General features: G+C 35.1%; 1 protein-coding gene across 2 annotated transcripts in view; it reads left to right on the plus strand.

Annotated features, from left to right (window-relative positions):
• LOC137657919 (Krueppel-like factor 6) overlaps positions 1-20,000 on the plus strand; it is a 531,923-nt gene that overhangs the window by 397,162 nt on the left and 114,761 nt on the right. Inside the window, exon 1 of one of the 2 annotated variants that reach the window (XM_068392583.1) lies at positions 13,208-13,237. The exons of the other annotated variant lie outside the window; for it this stretch is intronic. Coding sequence (XP_068248684.1) covers positions 13,223-13,237 — 15 coding nt within the window. The 5' untranslated portion in view covers positions 13,208-13,222. Of the gene's footprint in view, positions 1-13,207; positions 13,238-20,000 lie in introns of those variants that run through there. 2 annotated transcript variants of the gene reach the window in all.

Consider the following 20,000-nt stretch of genomic DNA (forward strand, 5'->3'; position numbering starts at 1 on the left):
GGTATTTGGAGGTCTAATTGTGATCATGTGTAGTTTTTTTTTCCAAGTATGAAAAGAGACGTGATGCCTTTCAGTGTGATACAGAGTCCCGAAAGTTGTAATACTAGTAGTCTAAAGCCATGTTTATCATAATTTTTCCTATCCTCATTATGAACAGCATAGCCTGTATTTGTGTGTATTTAACAATTTTCCCTTTTATCTGTTAAAGGGCAATTAGTATTTTATCAAACACAAACACGTTCGTATTCGTAGAGAGAGAGAGAGAGAGAGAGAGAGAGAGAGAGAGATGCACAACTGCCTCTCAGTCTGTCTCTTCCTTACCCGGATGTGTGACCTCTCAGCATGCGAATTTCCTATAAACGGTCTCGTTTACGATTTTATTACTCCTGTGCAAAATTAGAGTGTGACCTTGAGTTTTTTATGCGTGCATATGTTTTTTTGTTTTGCATTTAGAAATCTATGAACTTTTATTTGTTTTTGGTTTTGTGTGCTTTTATCGTGTTTATTTTAGTCCTGTCTTGTTCACAAACACATACACTACAGTGTATATATATATATATATATATATATACATTGTGTGTAATTTTTATAGGCACAATGACATGCTGACGTCTCGATTTCCTTTTATAAAACGCTTATCACTATGAGCTAATATTTGAGCAGGATATCAACAAAGAAACTCTTAGTTTTCATGGCTTTTCTTTGTTTATTCCCTTCTTAAAGAGAGGATCGTAGTATCAAGCTTATGATGGAAGTGGAAAAAAGTCGAGAAGTTAGGATGTCATTGTGGTTTTTAGAAATACACATTTTGTCAGCTGTATATACGTACATACCATTTTCTCTCTCTCTCTCTCTCTCTCTCTCTCTCTCTCTTTAGTAAGATAGCACTTCCGTTTTCTCCCCTTCTCGAGTCATCGATAGAATGCAGGAAGGTGAAATCGTGCGAGCCAAGGCCACCAGAGTCGAGGCAACTTCAATTAGAAAGTATCAACTAGTTTAGATAATAAAGAACCAAATCATGCAGGTAATGAAGATAAGCTTTAGGAAGGCCAGGTAGCAAAAGCTCGGAACAACGACGACGACGACGACTACGGACAGTGGTACAGCCAGGTGAGCGAGAGGCGAGCAGTCACACAACGGTATAAAGAGAGAAAGGTAGAAAGAGAGGAAAATGGGGAGGAGAAGGAGGAGAGAAGGAAAAGAGAGAGAACGAGTAGGACAGTGAGGAATACATACGAAGAAAGAGGAAGAAAGGAAGGAAAGATATAGTGTTGCCAAGAGGAAGTAGGAATTATGGAGAGAGAGAGAGAGAGAGAGAGAGAGAGAGAGAGAGACTGTGGGTTAGTGATGCACAAATACGCATTTATTGCCCTTCAATATCGACCCCCATGACATTTGGAAAAGGGTTTGCAAGCACAAGCACGCCATCATGTGGCAACATTGGTAGTGAGGGAATAGGTTGGCCAGCCAGCCAGTCAGAAGGCCACCTTTAGGGTGATACTGCACCCGGGCCCCCCACTCTACTTCCCTATCGAGTGATCTCCCCCACTCCCCCTCTGGCACACAAAGGTACAATATTTATTTCAGATTAGTTCTCTTCGTGATTTCGATTAAGGGAAAATGTAAATGCTGTTATTATCATCATTATGATTATTTGATTTGTTGTCGTTTCTCTTGCTGTTGTTGTTGTCTTGTATGTTGGATTTGTCACATTAGACATGGTTTTGCTTTGTAGATCATTTAATTTCCGGGTTTTCTTGGCTTGTCTGGAAATAATTTTATTGTACTGCAGCAACAATTTTCTCAGTGGCAAGCTTGATATTATAGGAACAATAGATGTAAATTACGTTGTGTGACCCCCCCCCCTCTCTCTCTCTCTCTCTCTCTCTCTCTCTCTCTCAGAGATGTAGTGCAGCCGAGGTTTAGGGTGAACTGATGTTAGATATATGTGTCTCGTAATGAAATAGAAATGATCCCTGTGGGGAGATGGGTTTCATATTATGACCTCTGCATTCAATTGTATGATTTGGCATAATGTTGGTTAATGCTTTCATATTTTACAGTAATTATACAGCATTATGGGCCAGGGGTTACCAGTCTTTTGAAAGCTAGCAATCTGTGCAATTTTGATTATGCAAAGCTTGGATAATGACCGACCTTTTTAATTTCTTTAAGAATATATATTTGTCTTTACTCGAAATTTCTTATTTGTTGCTCTTTCTTTATCTTTTGCTTGTATCTGCACTACTGCTTTCAACACACGGTCAGAACCAGGTTTGCTCTTTCAATTTTAATTCGGTAAATGTTGGATAGGTCAGGATATTCCAGAAATTCCTGAGAGAGTGGCCGTCTTTACTTTGTATTTTGAATGTTGATTCTTCTAGATGTATATATTGGGTAATCTATGTAGCTATTTATAAATGTTGGTGCCCGTTAAAGCCATTTATCCTTTGTTTTACTTTCTTTCTTCACTCTGCCATTTTTCCTGTTGGAACCTAATGGCTTACAGCTTCCTGCTTTTCCAACTAGGGTTGTCGCTTAGCAAGTAATAATAATAATAATAATAATAATGATAATGTCTTCCCATGAGCAAAAAAAAAAAAAAAAAAAAAAACATTTCCCTTGAAAGCTATATCCTGAGAAGGACAAGACATTGAGCTTTGCAGTTTTCTTTTATTTCGCTTCGTCAAGGCAGAAATTTCTTTGGGCCTTTAAACTTATTAAACGTGCAGTAGACACTAACATGAACTTCATTCTTATTTCGTATGTTGTCTTCATTCTTGGTATGATAACTGACTATTATATAGTTAAACTTAAAGGCCTACTTTTCCTTTGTCTGGTGGTAGCACGGGTTCTAGTTCCCAGACCACTTTTGAATTTGATATATATGTACACATATGTATATATATATATATATATATATATTATATATTATATATATATAATGTATATATATATATATATATTATATATATATATATATATATATATATATATATATATATATATATATATATATATTATATATATATATATATATATATATATTATATTATATATATATATATATTATATATTATATATATATATATATATATATGGGGTAGGGCCCAATTTAAGGGTTTTTACATCAAAGTTCAAATTTTGGTAAAATATCCATCATCAAAAGTCGGGATCTGTACGTTGGATATAAGCTGGCATTCTCTTAGACTTGCTTTGAAAGTTAGTCATCCTGATTTGTAAAATGTTGTTAGAAAAACCTTTTCTTTTTGGGTTCCTTTATTAATCTGGTGTTTACATTTATAAATCAAGCATTATCCTTTTTTAATGGACTTATTTCTCATCTCTCATATGTATAATATACTACTGCTTCTAAGGAATATCTGCTCAACTCCGTCCTTTCCCTTTTGCCTTCTCTCCCATTTTCTCCTTTTAACATTTTACAATTTCCCAGTGTAGTTTCTTTCTGATATATTCCTCCCCATAAACCCCTTTTGCATTTTGCCCTTTTATTTCTCGGAATTACCGCGAATCTCCTGTTTGCATTTGCACAATACCACAGCACAGCTCTCAATGAGAAACTGCCAAAGCTTTCCCGAATGCGGTGTCCCTTTTTTTCGTATTCAGTACGATACGAGATTTCGCACTATGTACCTCTCTCTCTCTCTCTCTCTCTCTCTCTCTCTCTCTCTCTCTCTCCCGATTAGGAAACTAAAGGTAAACGTGGCGAATGTCTGTAAGAATTTCCCTTAAACCTTTTTACCCACTGGCATAATTCTATCGCATATTATCCAAATCTAAAGTACTTGTCTTATAGGATTGCATTATGCGCTTGGTCCCCAAGACGCATTTCTGTCGTATTTTTTAGTGGACCACCATTCCTGTCACTGCTCTCCTCTCTCTTTCTATTGTTCCCTCCGGAGGTGTTTAGCACATTGAGGGTCCATCCGGAAATATAGAAGAAAAGAATCGAAGAGGGGGGAAGGGGAAGAAAAATTTGGCCCCAGGTACCCCCCTTACCGAACGACGCGTCACCAAATATTGACACAAATTAGGATTAAGTTTCTGTGCAAACAACGCCACTCGGTCTAAGCTTTGTTCCCTTCAGCAGAAGATGGAGCACATGGCTGGGCTGAGGGAGAGAGAGAGAGAGAGAGAGAGAGAGAGAGAGATTCATGGCCTGTGGAGTATGAAACGGACAAGAAATCCAACAAAGGAGAGAGAGAGAGAGAGAGAGAGAGAGAGAGAGATTAGTGAATGATTCATGGGCTGTGGATTATGAAACGAACAAAAAATCTAATGAAAGCAGAGAGAGAGAGAGAGAGAGAGAGAGAGAGAGAGAGCCCTTCATGCCAACAAGGTACATCGTTGTTTTAAAAGTTTACTAGAAAATTTATTCAGAGAGAGAGAGAGAGAGAGAGAGAGAGAGAGAGAGAGTGGATTAGCAAACTAATTCATGTTTGTGGCTAAAAAGATAAGAAATGAGATGGGCAAGGATATGAGAGCTTAGATGAGATGAGCTTCCTTCTCTTGCCATCCCAGATAAAGCAGAGAAGAGGAATGCGTGAGCGTAAAAGGTAAAAAGAAGGAAGAAAAAAGAAGAGGAGGAAAGAAAGAAGACGTAGCTTTGCTCATATTCACCGCGATGTTTTATGAAGAAATTAGAATATCAAAAGGAAAAATATTGCTGAAAAAAAATGTTACTTGAGTGGAGCGGCTTTTTAAGAATTGAAGATGTACTTTCGAATACACAGTAACACAGAAAAAGAGAGAGAGAGAGAGAGAGAGAGAGAGAGAGAGAGAGTTTCTCGACGAGAAATTCCTATGAATATATATATATATATATATATATATAATATATATATATATATTATAAAGTTTAAGGAAATTGTTTGCCTTATTTACCACTTTCGAAGAAAAAAGGTTCCTTTGTGAGTACTGTTTTTCTTTTCAGCGTAATATATTCTCCCCTGGAGAAGAAAATATGGAAATCGGTTCTTGAAGGATTTGTAAACCTGGACTGATTCCTTAGAAATAAAGAGAGGAAATATTTTTCTGAGAGGGTTCGGGAGCTTTCACTCTTCCGCTGCTATTTAGAAAGGCAAATCATGAATTTGCTCCTTTCTCTCTCTCTCTCTCTCTCTCTCTCTCTCTCTCTCTCTCTCTCCTATACCTTTAGGTACATGAAACGGAAACCATTGTTATGTAGATTATTTTAAATTGCAAACTGGATTATGTAGATTACATTGAACATTTAGTGTAAAGGGGCGCGGAAACCTTTTTACAATGATTGCACAAACTAAACTATTATTAGGACTACCTGAAATAAAGACGGTTGTACAGCTTGCATAATATGTAAATTTCCTGTAGATTACATGAATTGTAAATTTTGTACACTACATTGGGTCAAGAAGAGTTATGGAGAAATGTTTCTATCTTAAAAGAATTATTAATGATTGTGAAAAATATTCTTTATATTTAGAATTTCATGCAGAACACTCCGGTACGTACTTATCTATCTTACAGTATTGTTTTTAAGAACCAAGGCCATTTTCTTGTCGTTTCTTAAATATGTTAAGTTGTATATTTTTATTTTATGCAAATATAATATCAATCCTTTCTTTTTCTTTCCTTTCTTCTTTCTTCTCCTTAAGGTCATTGCTTATAAGTAGATTCCATTATATCTTTTCCACTAGATTTTACTCATAAGCTTATTAAAAGGTAAAAAAAAGATATTTTAAAGGATAACAAGTAATTTATTCTTTTCGTAAAAAATATACGTTTAAAATATCACCACTTGATGCGGTTTTGCTTTTTGAAACCTAACTACTTTACCCACTAAAATCAGTTTTAAAAGCACGGTACGTTGATTATATAGAATAATAGCAGCGTTGACCAGACCGAGAAGTACCTATAAATGGCGTAGAATTGTTCTCAACGAAGAAATTTTCGGCATAACAATACGGTATTGGATTCCTCGTAAAATGTATTTTGTTAGAAATGAAAGGGGTTTCCCAATTGCATTTATGTGCAACTGCTATCCAACGCAGTTACAAAAAGCGGGTCTTTCAATCCTTGAGGCTTTTCAACATATATTTTCTAAAATAAAACGAAGCCATAGGATGTTCTATGATAAGTTTTCATTGTAAATGCGTACTCCTACCACATTCACGAAAAATAAAAGCAATGTTTGTCGTTTGTTTATAAATAGACAAAATATACTTACACAAAAATGCCAGCAGATCAAGAACCTTTAGTTTTTGGGTTCCATCTCCCTTTACTTCCAAGTCTATGTTTTGGGGGACAGTTATGAAACCTTCGCTCATGTTACTCGTGTTATCACAGCTTCACAGTTCCAAGATGGAAATGATAGGTGACAGCCTAGCAAACTGTGTTGCATCACACCAAACTCGTAGGTAAAAGCTGATTATATGGATTAGATAGGGGGTTGTTGGAGTTTTGAGAGTAGTTTTGAGAGTAGGAGATGGATATAAAACCACACGCACTTAATCCCTCTCTATGTAAATTATATTGGAAAAGCTGCGTGAGTAAGTTAGAATAAAATAGATAAATGGTTAGAATACATTTCCTCAGGAAGGTATTAGCAAATATAATTATCAAGCTAAGTTAAATACGAAAAAAAAAATATTAACCGTTTCAAAGTAAACAAACTTAAATGTTTTAGTAGTTTTCAGGTAAATGAATAATTGTGGCCAAGTTAAAAACACCTTTTACTTCCATTTTCCCCTCCTGAAATGTGAAGGATACCGTTTCTAGTGTTTCCATTTAATATGTTCCTAACTATTTAGTGCAAAGGTACTTAAGGTTACGTTTCAATAAGCACAAGAATAATACACAAATTTATCGTAAAATATGTCCGATAAGATAAAGTTTACGGGAATAAATTCTTCGTTGGTTACGATTTTTTTTCCATCTGTAGAAGTACAGTCTTCTGTAAAATGTAAAATCATTAAAACCTAATTAGCGACAATTTGCTGCTATATATATATATACACACACACATATATATTGTGTGTGCGCGTGTTTGTGTGTATAATTGAAAGGTATTCGGGGCTTATTTCAAATATTTTTTGGATAAATATTTTATGTGTATATATATATATATATATATATATGCACAAGAATGGAGCCGATGGACTACCGAATAGCTGTCAATATTTGTCTTTAATGTCTCCGCCCTCTATTTTCCCCTTAAAAGTCAAAGATACTCCTGTTGTAAAGAACCGTAATAAGGGATCTGGATGTATCTTCGGAAAGAGTGTAAAAAAAAATCTTCTATTTTTCTGCCAGGTTGATAGAACAGAAGTTTTACAATATCAAGTTACGTTCACAGTCCAAAATGGTAAAAGTTGGATCTCCCCTTTTTGAAGGAAGCATAAGACAAGAAAAAAAGAGAGAAGTAGAACTTAACGGGAGAAACAGACATCCCTTCTCCCCCCCCCCCTTCCCTCCAAAGGAGAAGAGAAGATAGGAGAGGGGAGATAAATTAGAAGAGATCGTTGAGACAGGGTTTACATCCCCATTATAACTTAATGAGCTCAAGTAAACTTTGCTATCTGTTAGAAAGACGGTATTGGCTATGGAGCAGACGGTTAGATGCGATGACGGTGACGACGTTGGTAACATTGACGACGGCGAGGACCGACGACGATGGCGGTCGATGATGATGACGGTGGCAATGACTAGTGATGTCAGTTAGTAGGCTTTTTCTTTCCTTTCGGTTTGATTTTTTGGGGACATGAAAGCCTGTCATTACTTTGTAGTTTTTTACCTTAGGAATGGGTCTCTTCAAAACAGAACTGCTGTTTTTATGAATTCTAAAGGAAGATATTCTCTTTCTCTCTCTCTCTCTCTCTCTCTCTCTCTCTCTCTCTCTCTCTCTCTCTCTCTCTCTCTCTTCCCATTATATAGTCTGGCCGAAGGGAAGATGCACGGGAAAGCGGATGCATAAGATAGCAAGGAAGGGGAGATAATTGGCAAGATGGCCTTAGAGGAGAGAAGCTCTGATATTTTAAACAGATAAAGACGAACAAGAAAGCGAAGTGGGCAGCCCTTGGAAGAATGCTCATGTTTATCTCGGTTGCGCATATAGTCTTCAAACTTTTATATCCATTACCATTATTAGCAGCTTATTCTATATAACGTCGAATAGCAGTATTTACCGTATTAGAAAACATGCATTAATACTAGAAAATGGTGTACACACACACACACACACACACACACACACACATATATATATATATATATATATATATATATATATATATAAACAAATCCAGACGTTTCTAGTAAACTGCAGGACAAAGGCCTTGGGCATGTCTTTATTCATATCTAAGGTTTGGGCAGTTTTCATCACCACGCTGGCCACTGCGGATTGGTGATAGTGGGAGTCTTTTATCCGGTCGCTCATAGCAAATCAACCTACTATGGGTAGCTCTGACGTTGCTGATACATAATCCCTTTCACCAAGTTAAGGTATCCCCTCTCAGCAAGGTATATATATATATATATATATATATATGTATATATAATTTTATAGCAGAGACCTTTTTGAAATATTACAGTATTTCAATTACGGTATTCAGCCTCATAAGGAAGGTAGGTTATAGGATGCAATATCTGGCGGACCTCTGGGTTAGTGTTCTCGGTACATTTCGTTTATGACTATATATGCATGAAATGTGGTTTGGCCTAGATTGAAACGGACTCATTGCATATGCACAAGATGCTACTCTCTTTGCATCAATTCCTTAACCTGAATGTGGACCTATGGTTGCGGCGTAATCCCTTAATAGAGATTCAGCTAAAACTAGTGCGTAGTGCAAATTGTAAGGGTTCAATTATTGTAAGTAGGTCGAGGACTGTGGTTCCTCATAATCCAGATCTCTGCATTAACAATGCATCTTATACTATATACAAGTCATTTGAAATTCTAGGTGTGATTCTTGATAGCAAATCTACATTTTAGAAATACATTCGGTCTGCTTCTTCAATTCCGGAAAAAATGGCTTATTGAGAAAGCCTTTTGATATTTTCCCTGATTTATCTTTCCGGAGGAAATGTTTTATGTTTTTCTTTCTACCATATTTCGAGTGTTGTTCTCCTATCTGGTCTTCAGTGCTGACTCTCATCGTAATCTGTTGGACAAAAAATTGCGGTCTATTAAATTTCTAATTCCTTATCTGGATATAAATCTCTGGATCGACGTTGATATAGTTTTTTTTTTTTTGTGTGTGTGTGTGTGCATGTTTTATAAGATTTTTCCTAATTCTAACTATCCTTTGCATTCAGATCTTGCTAGACTCTATCGTCCTGTACGCAGTACTAGGTAAGCAGTTAATTCTAAGAGTCTTGCCTTCTCCATCTTAAGGCTGAATACTACGCAGTATTCTAGAAGTTTTATTCCAGCTGTGACCAGACTGGTTTGTAATGATTTTCCCAATCTTGCTATTGAATCGCTGGAACTTCATATGTTCAAATTTGCTGCAAATACTTTTATGATGAAAAAATATCTCTAAGTGGCATATATATGACCGATCTATTTTAACTTTGTTACTGATCTTAAAAGAAAAATATTCATCACTTCTATAGAGCTTATTTAATCTCTTATTTCCGTTCCTCACTGGGCTACTTTCCCATTAGAGCCATAGGGTTTGTAGCATCCTTCGTTTCCAACTAGGGTTGTAGGTTAATAATGATAATAATAATAATAATTAGAAGAAGAAAGGGAAAGGGAATCAGAGCATTAAACGTAATTGCATCTGTACGGACACATTGCTACGGAGAGAAAGGTTTTCAAGAAAGTGGCATGGAAGAATGTTCATAGAATAAACTCTTTGTGTATTATTCCCATTATGTTGAGAAGAAAGATAAATGAAGCAATAACTTGTGTAAGTTTTTATGGGGGAGTTGGATAGATAAAGCCTGTTTATCTTGCGTTATTGGTGATTTGTGTGATCTTTTCATGTAGCATGGAAATTATAGATATACGCAGAGATTCAATTTAATTTATGCTTTTTAAAGTCCAGCGACAATAACCATATACTATTCTACTCTTAATTACACATGTGATACACATTTCTTTACTTCATTCTTACTTAGCCTTTTCTACTGTATCTCAACTAGCAACACGCACATTCTATTCTTCCTTATTTCCAACAGTAATAACCGTCTCTGTTCTGTAACATTCCTCTAGTGGCAATCACAGATTAAGAAGCCTGCATTTCCACTATCAACACTTACACTGTTTGTTCTGCCCCATTTACTTTTGGTCCAACAAAAGTGCCTCGTCTTTATGGGCTACGGGAACTACAGTCTCTTGCTCGGTTTTGGTGGTTGCTTTTATTTCTGATAATTGCTGTAGATGGAACAATCATTGAAAAGTTTTTGAAAGTGTCGTTGAAAATGGAAGGGTTTTGTTAATAATATACCACTTGGCTGTGTTGTATAACCATATTTTTTTTTTTAATAATTATAAATATATCCGTTAATGAAAAACGTATCGTGTAGACAAAGAAAATTTTCCTGACCGTTATTGATTTTTGTTTCTTAAGGCAGTTCACTGCTTCGAAAGAGAAATTGTAATATTCTTTGCGGCTGTAAAAAAAAAAAAAAAAAAATCTACTACTCTGTCCTCTCCGTTCATTAATATCTCGTTACAGTGTACTCTTTTTAACTTCACTGAACTTCTCTAGTTTCTTTGATTGTTTTTCTCCGTCTCCCTTCTTTTTTAAGTAGCTTTTAACGGGAACGAGATTAGCGTACATTTTTTAGGAATGGTAATTGCAACAAATTTAGATACGGTGTCATTTGCTTACAAACATTGTAGGCTTTGGAAAATTATTATTGCTTTTAGTTTTATGCTGGTAGAAGTATAAGTTAGATGATATTGGAGAAATAAATATTACTCTAATATTTTACATGTAAAAAGATAGTGAAAAATATTACTCTTTAAAGAGTGTGGTATGGTTATTTTTAATGGAATGAACATTAAATTTAGCTTTGAAGTAGTAAAAATATAGTGATGATGTTCTGTTTGTCTATTCTAGTTTACAAACTTCAAGACAAATGGTTTTATCGTTTTGGTAAAGAATCATCTCGTTCTTATAGAACAAGAGGTTTATTCTAACTTTACTATCAGTTTTCTATTTCGGTAACTTTGCCCTAGCGATATCCATTACGTATGCATAAGGGGTTTTTCCTTATCTCCTTTTCATGAACTTGTCAGGGGAATATCTTATGAGTAGTCAAAAAGAAAGGATAAAATTATACCAGCTTGAGTATCAGTTGGCATTTCTCGGGACGCTCTTCGGGGGTGCATGACTCGAAGTCATATGTGAAGGCTGACAGAGTGGTCGAAGGTGTTAGAGCGCCTTTATCTTGCTCGTTAGGCAAAGGCGGTGGTGCTCTGACGTGCCACGCAGGAGGTCGTCTGATACCGACGACTTTTGGCGAAGGGCGAATGTCTATGGCGCTCAGACATGAGATGGCCCCATGGAAGGTCATGATCAGTATTGTTACTAAAATCAGTGAAATTAATATTATTATTAAAATAGTAATATTATTCTGCTAATTTATGAGGTGTTTGTTAATAGACATGATTATATTATGGTTGTTTATTTTGTTCTATGACGTATGTACTAATTATTATTATTATTATTATTATTATTATTTTTTTTTTTTTTTTTTGTGGCAGGTAGTCGTCTTTTTTTTTTTTTTTTTTTTTTGTAAAAGGTAGTCTTTCAAAGTCTTGCATAAATGAGAGGTGAAATAATTTCTTAAATACTTCTGTTTACTCCCATTGGAAATAATTTTATGATCCACTCTTCGTTTTCAAGTAACTTGATCAATATTTAATCACACAGGACTTCAAAATTAGACCAGAGTAGCCATGAAAGACTTTGGGTTTATTTAAAAGTAAACCACTGATAAATAGAGGATCATAAAAGATTAACTTTGAAATCATAGCAGCAAACTGATCCTAGGCTGTGTTTGTGTGTGTGTGAAAGCGAGAGAATTACATAGAAACTACAATAAACAAACAAGGATTATGGAGTTGCGCGCTCCCGTCCCCCGTATATGTATGCGAGAAAGCGCGCGAGTTGAATGAGTCACTGGTGGCGCCCCATGTGGTAGGATCATTAGTTAGTGTCATGGGGCCTGAGCAAATTGTCGCATTTAGTCGTGTCATTGTGCCTTTAGCCCCGTCTATGGTGTATCTGTATATGCATACCGTTGCATCGGGGTTAACTGCTTCAGGCGTCAGTGTGGAATTGACGTCTTTAGAGGGGTGGTGGTTCTCCAGCTATGTTTTGTCTATAAACCCTAGATTAACCTATTTTGCTTCCATCTGTTTATTATAATAGTAGGTTGGTATGAATATAGTTATTTTATTGTTTTGTATGCTTTTAGATTGTTCTTAACTTATCAGCTATTATCATAATTTCTTTGAAAATGATATTGATTTAAACCTTTACTGTTATTGCAAATGTGTATTTACACGCACGCATAAACTTGTTTGTGTGTGTGTGTGAAATATTTACTCATTCTAAGTTTTAACAGTAGATGTGTCAGCAGCACTATTATTTTTTTTTTCATTTTAGTTTTTAACATAACGCTGCTAGATTATAACCTTATCTCGACGTTGCCAGACTCCCATAAGCTAAGTAGCTTTGACTAAGTACCTGTAATCAACTGTCTCGTTAATGGCAGTAAATGCTATGAAGTATTATGTACAGTAGGTATAAATATCTAGTGGTGACTTTACTGTTCCATAAGTAATTACTTATAAAAGATGTAGTTACTTAAAACGGAAACCTGATATTATTTTCCTGTTGCATATTTTTTTTTTTATCAAACTTCTACTATCAGTGTTTCATAACATTTTAATCAATAATTATAGTTCTTAAGTTTTAGAACTTATTGTTATGTCGCGCATTGAATGTGTTGTGTAGGATTCATTTAATATTCATACTACTTTTAGTATTTATTATTCATGTTGATAGTGTCTTTTGCCATTATTTTTTTTTTCAAGGTACGGTCGTGGAACAAATAATACATCTTTTACTGGTTAAAATCATTCATAGTTATTGGCAACATAGTAATGGGAACTTTCGTGCAATTCTAATGAGTCTTTTTATTACTTTCAGGTATGTTGATGGAAATAATCCCCTGGTCTTCATGGAGAAGTTTCAATATAATGAGACTATGGCAAGTGAGTTCAAATTCCCAGTCCTGTTAAGGACAAAGAACTTTTTTTGTTTTTCAATGTTACCGGAAAATGAGGATTTCAACAGAGGGTTGATATAAATTGTACTATATAAGCATATATACAAGAAATAACAAAGGGTACGTGGTTGTATAGTTTGTTGAAAGAAACGATCTAAAAATCATTAACACCTCTTTTTTAAAAGGAACGTCGAAAATGGACGGACATCAAAAAGCCCAAATAGAGAAAGAAAAAATAGATTTTATTCTTAGTGAATAGGTTAAGCATGGGATGGAACAATTTTAGTAAACAAACTGAGATTAAGAAAATTAAAATGTCACTTTCTCGAAAAACAAAAGTATTTAACCAGATGGTCCTACCAGTATTAACTTATGCATCAGAGACTTGAAGCCTTTATAAAGCCTTAATCATAAGCTAGTTAGAACTCGGACGGTTATGGAAGAAATAATGTGAATAACCCTAAGAGACAAAAAAGAAAAAAAAAGCGCAACATGGATACGATAGCAAAGTAAAGTAGAATTTATTCTAACAAGTAAGAAAAAAGAAATGGATATGGGCAGGACATATAATGAGAATGACAGATAATAGGTGTACAAGAGAAATAATAGAATGGGTCCACAGAGATTGTAAAAGAAGCAGGTGAATGGTGAGAAGACGATGTATTGACAAGCTAAGGAAATTCGCGTGTGCAGACTGACATACACAGATCATAAAAAGGCGCGAGTAGGACATATCTGAAGCCTTTGTTCTGCAGTGTACTAGTAACGGCAGATGATGTATTTATATATATATATATATATATATATATCTGGATGAAAATTTTCTGTTTTCTTGCAAATTTTAAGGGACGAGGATGAACGTCCTAGGCCCTTTTATTTTATATCATCTGGGTGTACTGGTGGGTGCTAGGTTGCGAGTGATTTACTTATCTACCAAACATAACAAATTGCTGTTTTACCTTCTGCATATTTCGGTTGATTGCATCAACCGAGGCTTTATATAAATATATATATGTATATATATATATATATATATATAGTTAGTATTCATACTTTGAGTTGGGAATGGTGCATGTGTGTGTGTATATATATATATATATATATATAGTTAGTATTCATGCTATGAGTTGGGGCGTGGTGTATTACATATGCATTAAATGTTTGGATTCGGATACATAAGTTACAGGTACATATACGTACCTAACCCAGTCAGATATATTCAATGATTACTTTATATTTAACTTGAACTCGTTTGCTTTAAAATGTTTGCACAAAGTCGCACAACATCCTGTTTATTGCGCTCTTCTTTTGTTGCCTTTCCTTTCCTATTTTCCACGTCAGCAAAAGCTCTCTCTCTCTCTCTCTCTCTCTCTCTCTCTCTCTCTCTCTCTGACTTCCATATAGCTTAAAAAATCAGATGCCAGCAATATATTTTATGAAGTGGGGGAGACTACTTGATGAAATGCATTTTTGCCTCTCCTGCATTACTTAAAAATCTACTTTAATATGCGTCGGGGGTAACCTCCTCGTTAGGCTTAGCTCAAGTTAGATTGCCTTTGTTATGATCTCATAGAGCGGAAGTGTGATTTTTAGCCATAAATTGAGTCTCTCTCTCTCTCTCTCTCTCTCTCTCTCTCTCTCTCTCTCTCTGTATTTGACAGGATAATGTTGTTGCTTGCTTTGTTTAATATGATTATTTGTAAGCTTGGTGAATTTGCTGTTGATGTACTTCGGCTGTTAATGCATTAATCGGTTAAAAGGTTAAAATTGTTTACATTTTAAGACGAGCGTAGTTATACATATCTTCCACAAGAAGTCTTACCCACGCTCACTAACGCTTACAATTTCACGACATGCAGTTCATAGCTTACAAATTCTATTGTAATCGGGATACACAACTCACTTATTGTCATGTTTACAGGGTGCAATAAAACTTTACACTACCTTTTTATGGGTCTCATTATGTTAACCTTCTTAGGGCTGCCATGAGTGTATGGACCCTTAGTAGAATTTCAATATGACATTGCTCTATATGTAGTCATTTTACCGTAAAAGACGCAGGTCTGCTGTTTCCGTCGACGTTATACGCCTTCACTTTTTCTCTAGATTCCCGTTTGTTTGACTCTTCTGTTTCCTCGATATTGTTTGGTAAGGGGAAGAAACGAATGAGATAGTAGATACATTTCCGTCGACTTTATCTAGAAATAAAAACATCGTTTCAATTCAAAATTAGGAAAAATATGAGTTTTTAGTTAAGTTCATCTGTTGGTAAAACAATGTAGTGAATAGGTGTTTATGTGTCGTATTTTGATTATGTTGATGTTATATTTGGCGATTATTTGAGTTCATATAATTTGGGATGTTTGTGTGTCGTATTTTGATTGATTATGTTGATATAGTTGGCGAACATTTGAGTTAATATAAATTTGGGATGTTCACTTATTTGTTAATTTTCCTCTTGATCACATTTAGTTGATAGTTTTTTTTGTTTTTTTTACTCGACTCGCGCATAATACTATATCAAATGTGATCTTGATGTTTTCACCTGTATAACTGGCTTCCCTAAGTAAAATATTGCCGCTATATACTGTATTCTTACTGATAGCGCACAATGTTACTTTTTGTTGCTTGTTTGTAGGAGCATTTCCAGTTACGTTTCTCCTCAATATGCAAAAGTACATCTCGGAGACAAAACAGCCGGAAGGAAAACATTGAATTATGTATTGGCTCATAAATATGATGGAACGTAAGCTAAGGGACGCGATGCCATTTATTACACAAATCGTATTGTGGTGCTGTTCACCGGGAAAGTTTATATTTTTGTTCTGTATTCCAAGAAATTTTCCCCTTTTTTTCTAACCTTCCTCCTTCGATCCTCATCCATCTTATGTGGTTGTCTTTCATTTGTGTCTCTCGTTCCCCTGTCTCAGGCCCATGGACCTCTCCCCCCATTCCCCTGAGTTTCCCTCCCCCCCCCATCCCTAGATGTCCGATCATCTCTCCTGCCTCCACCCATCTGCTCCCTCCATTCCCACATTCCCTGGCGGTGGACTACACCATTATGCGATTATCCGGCTCCACAATCCGATTAAGCGATATCCATATGATTCTTCCCCTTTCCAGACTCTCTCTCTCTCTCTCTCTCTCTCTCTCTCTCGTCCTGAGTGTATGTTTGCTCTTTCCCCTTCTTATTTGCTTCTTCTTCTTCCCTGAGCAACTTCTATTGAATCCTGGAAGACGATCAACGGAATTGCCTAATAATCCGGCATTTTTTATATTTTGCCATATCGGGGAAAGAGAGAGAGAGAGAGAGAGAGAGAGAGAGAGAGAGAGAGAGAGAGATATCCTATTGTGTATAACTTGGCAGTTTTATTTTGCCATAGCGTTACATAATTGATTTCTGATGGGCTTCTTAAACCTTCAACCACGTTATATCCAGAGTAGAAAACACCTGTCTCATAGTGATCTTGAAAACAAAACATTATATCATCTAGTCTTTTACTTCATTTAGTTGTATATGCTTTGTTCATCATTAAAAGTGTAGATGGGTAATTTTTCCCTCCCTTTTTCCTTTATGTTTCGAAACGCATTGCTTTCACGATATCAGATTTTTTGTTTTCCATTTTTCTTCGACAAGTAGATCTTTACCCGGTCATCATTCATAAATTATATGTATTGTATCAGTTTATTATATGTTTATTTTATATATAAATGTCTGTGTGTGTGTGTGTATATATATATATATATATATATACATAAATCTATTTATATATACATATATAAATATGTTTATATATAAATATATATATATCTATATATATATATATATATATATATCTATTCATATATATATATGTAATATTTTTGAGAGAGAGAGAGAGAGAGAGAGAGAGAGAGAGAGAGAGAGAGCATTTTATCCAATTTGTGTTTATTTTAATACCAGAAATTCATCATATGTTACTAAATGGCAGCATTCTAGTCGTAGCATCTTGCATATGTATTTTATGGAATAAAAAGCTTTTTCAAATTAAAAAGGGCAAATTTCCCCAATAACTTCTTTGGAGGAGTAATTGAAGACGTAGTTAATTTCCTTTTAATTAGTATTTCTTCTGATGTTTTTAATTGGATGCTTTAATTAATCATTTATATTTCCAGGAAAAACTTTCACTATCGAGTGTTAGAAATTGGTAGGAAACTAGTTTTTTCTTCATCGAAGATTGGAAAGGAAGTTTGAAACTTATGAGTAAATTGGACTTCATGATGAGAAGTGTTCTATAGATGTGAGAAGACTAGAACTTTTAATACGACTTTTATGAAATGAGGAAATGGAAGTGGATGATGTTTATTAACACACGTTACGAAGAAGATACGTAATGTTTATGTATTCTTTTGTTTTATCTTTCAAATTATTTTTATTCTTGAACATTCCATTATTTTATCAATTTCACTCATAGTTTGGTCTTTCAATTAATTAATTATTTCTATATTCTTATTAATTATTTCCTGTCATGATGAAGGGAACTCGTGTGTAGTTTTTATGCCTTCCAATCCTTTTTGTGGAAAGGCTTATCTGTCACTGCCTTCCCACCAAATTAACAGGAGTATGTATTTCATCCCCCTTAGCCCCCAGGCCTATCAGTTGAGGTCCCTTTCCAATTAAATACATCATTGCCGAAGAACCCACCAGCAGAATTTCCCTCCACTCCTCCACCCCTAGAATCCCTCAAAAGCCCAAACCGAGAGCAAGAAAAGAAAGCGCCAGTTCTTTAAGGTCGATAATAACCCTCGCGACAATTATCATTTCGCCTTAATTAACGACTTGTCACTGCGCCACACAAACACCGCCAATGGGAAAAAAGTCCGTGGCTCTTTTTCTCCAGCTCAACAAACTAGCTGTAACGGGGCGCCCGCCATCCCCCTCCCCCTCCCCCATCTCACTCAATTTTTCCTCGTCCAGTGCCTTCTGAATTAGGGCATTGCTAAACAACCATTACCCATCCTGGGATCATGAAGTCGACGCGGCGATAGCCTTTCATGTGGGCCATTCCATTCTGCTGTGTTAAGCCGCATTTTTCCCGCTCGAAAATTTGTTTTGATTTTTTCTTCGCTGTTGTATTTCTCCGGCTTGGCGGAGGAACGTTCGTGTTATCGAGGTCAAGAGAAGGAGACTTTCGCAAGGCGTTCGATGGTGAAATGAAGTTTATTTTGTGGTTCACTTGATGGGTCTTCGGTACACGGTCTCGCTCGATTAATTTTGGAGAGATGGTTGCGGCACCAACAGAATTTTGCAGCCATTGTTGGAAGGGGGAGGGAGAAGAAGGAGGTGGAGGTGGAAGAAGCTGATAGAGGAGGAAGGAAGGAGCTGGTAGATTAGGAAGAGAAAGCAGAGAAGAGGAGAGGAGAGGAAAAGCGGTACATCAGTTTTATTTCTATTTTTGGTGAGAAGGAAAAGGTATTGGATTGTATGTGAAAAAATAAGGATTAGGTTAATAAGAAGATGAAATTTAGAAACAAGTTTTAATTACTTCAATTTAATAGTTGATGTCTATAAATATATGGAGTGTTACACTGTTTTAAATGAATAAGAAAGCAAATGATTAACTTATAAAAGTAAGCCTAAGTTCTCTTGGCCATATTTGTTATGAGAATGATATTTTAACATGTACAGTATGTCATTTTTAGGCACCAATGTGACGTTTGAGAGAAGGTTGTGAGTCAAAGACAGGTTGAAAGCAACCGAGTGATTTTATTATTGAACACTCTCCTTTATATACAAAAGCTCAAGGCAACAGGAATGTTCCTGTTCAAAATCTACACCGTTACCATTGAGAAAAACAGACATGTTTATTCAGGTTCTTTTTAGTGCGAGTGAAGAGCGAAGATAGACGCGCAAAATGAACTATGTACGATCGTGTGACACACGGTTGGTACAATATGAACGGTTTTAATTAATACATGTATATTATGTTTATTGATTTATACGCGTATCCATAGGGAAATGATACTGAGAGTATATGAATATATTACGTATGTGTATGTAAATTGTATAATAATGTATGTATTATATATATATATATATATATATAATATATATATATATATATATATGTATGTATATATATATATATATATATATGTATGTATATATATATTATACACACACACACACACATATATATATATATATATATATGTATATATATATACATATATATATATATATATATATGTATATATATACACATATATATGTATATATACATATGTATATGTATATATATACATATATATGTATATATATATATATATATATACACAGTATATATATATATAATATATATATATATATATATATATTTATATATATATACTGTGTATATATATATATATATATATTTTAAGTTTTGGATTGGAAAACATGAATTTTTAATTAGATTAGTTCAGATTTCACGAGTTACAGAAAATCTAACTGAAGTTTCGTATTTCATCCTCTTGTTTATAGTTTAAATCATGAGATTTATAGTTTCCTCTCTCACATCTGGATTATCAACCATGGCGTATTAATTCGCTCTCTTGATCCGGATCCAACAAAGTTTCGTTTTCCGATTGGCAGCGGTAATCCAGATTTGTGATTGCCTTTCGCAAAGTGAGCACAGCTATGTTGCCGTGTATATCCGACAGGAGATGTGGAGAAGGATTTGGAATCGGGAACCAAAGGTGGGATTAACTGCAATTTCTTACTGATCTTG

This window comes from Palaemon carinicauda, chromosome 18 (assembly GCF_036898095.1).
Source record: "Palaemon carinicauda isolate YSFRI2023 chromosome 18, ASM3689809v2, whole genome shotgun sequence".
NCBI classification, from domain to species: Eukaryota; Metazoa; Arthropoda; class Malacostraca; order Decapoda; family Palaemonidae; genus Palaemon; species Palaemon carinicauda.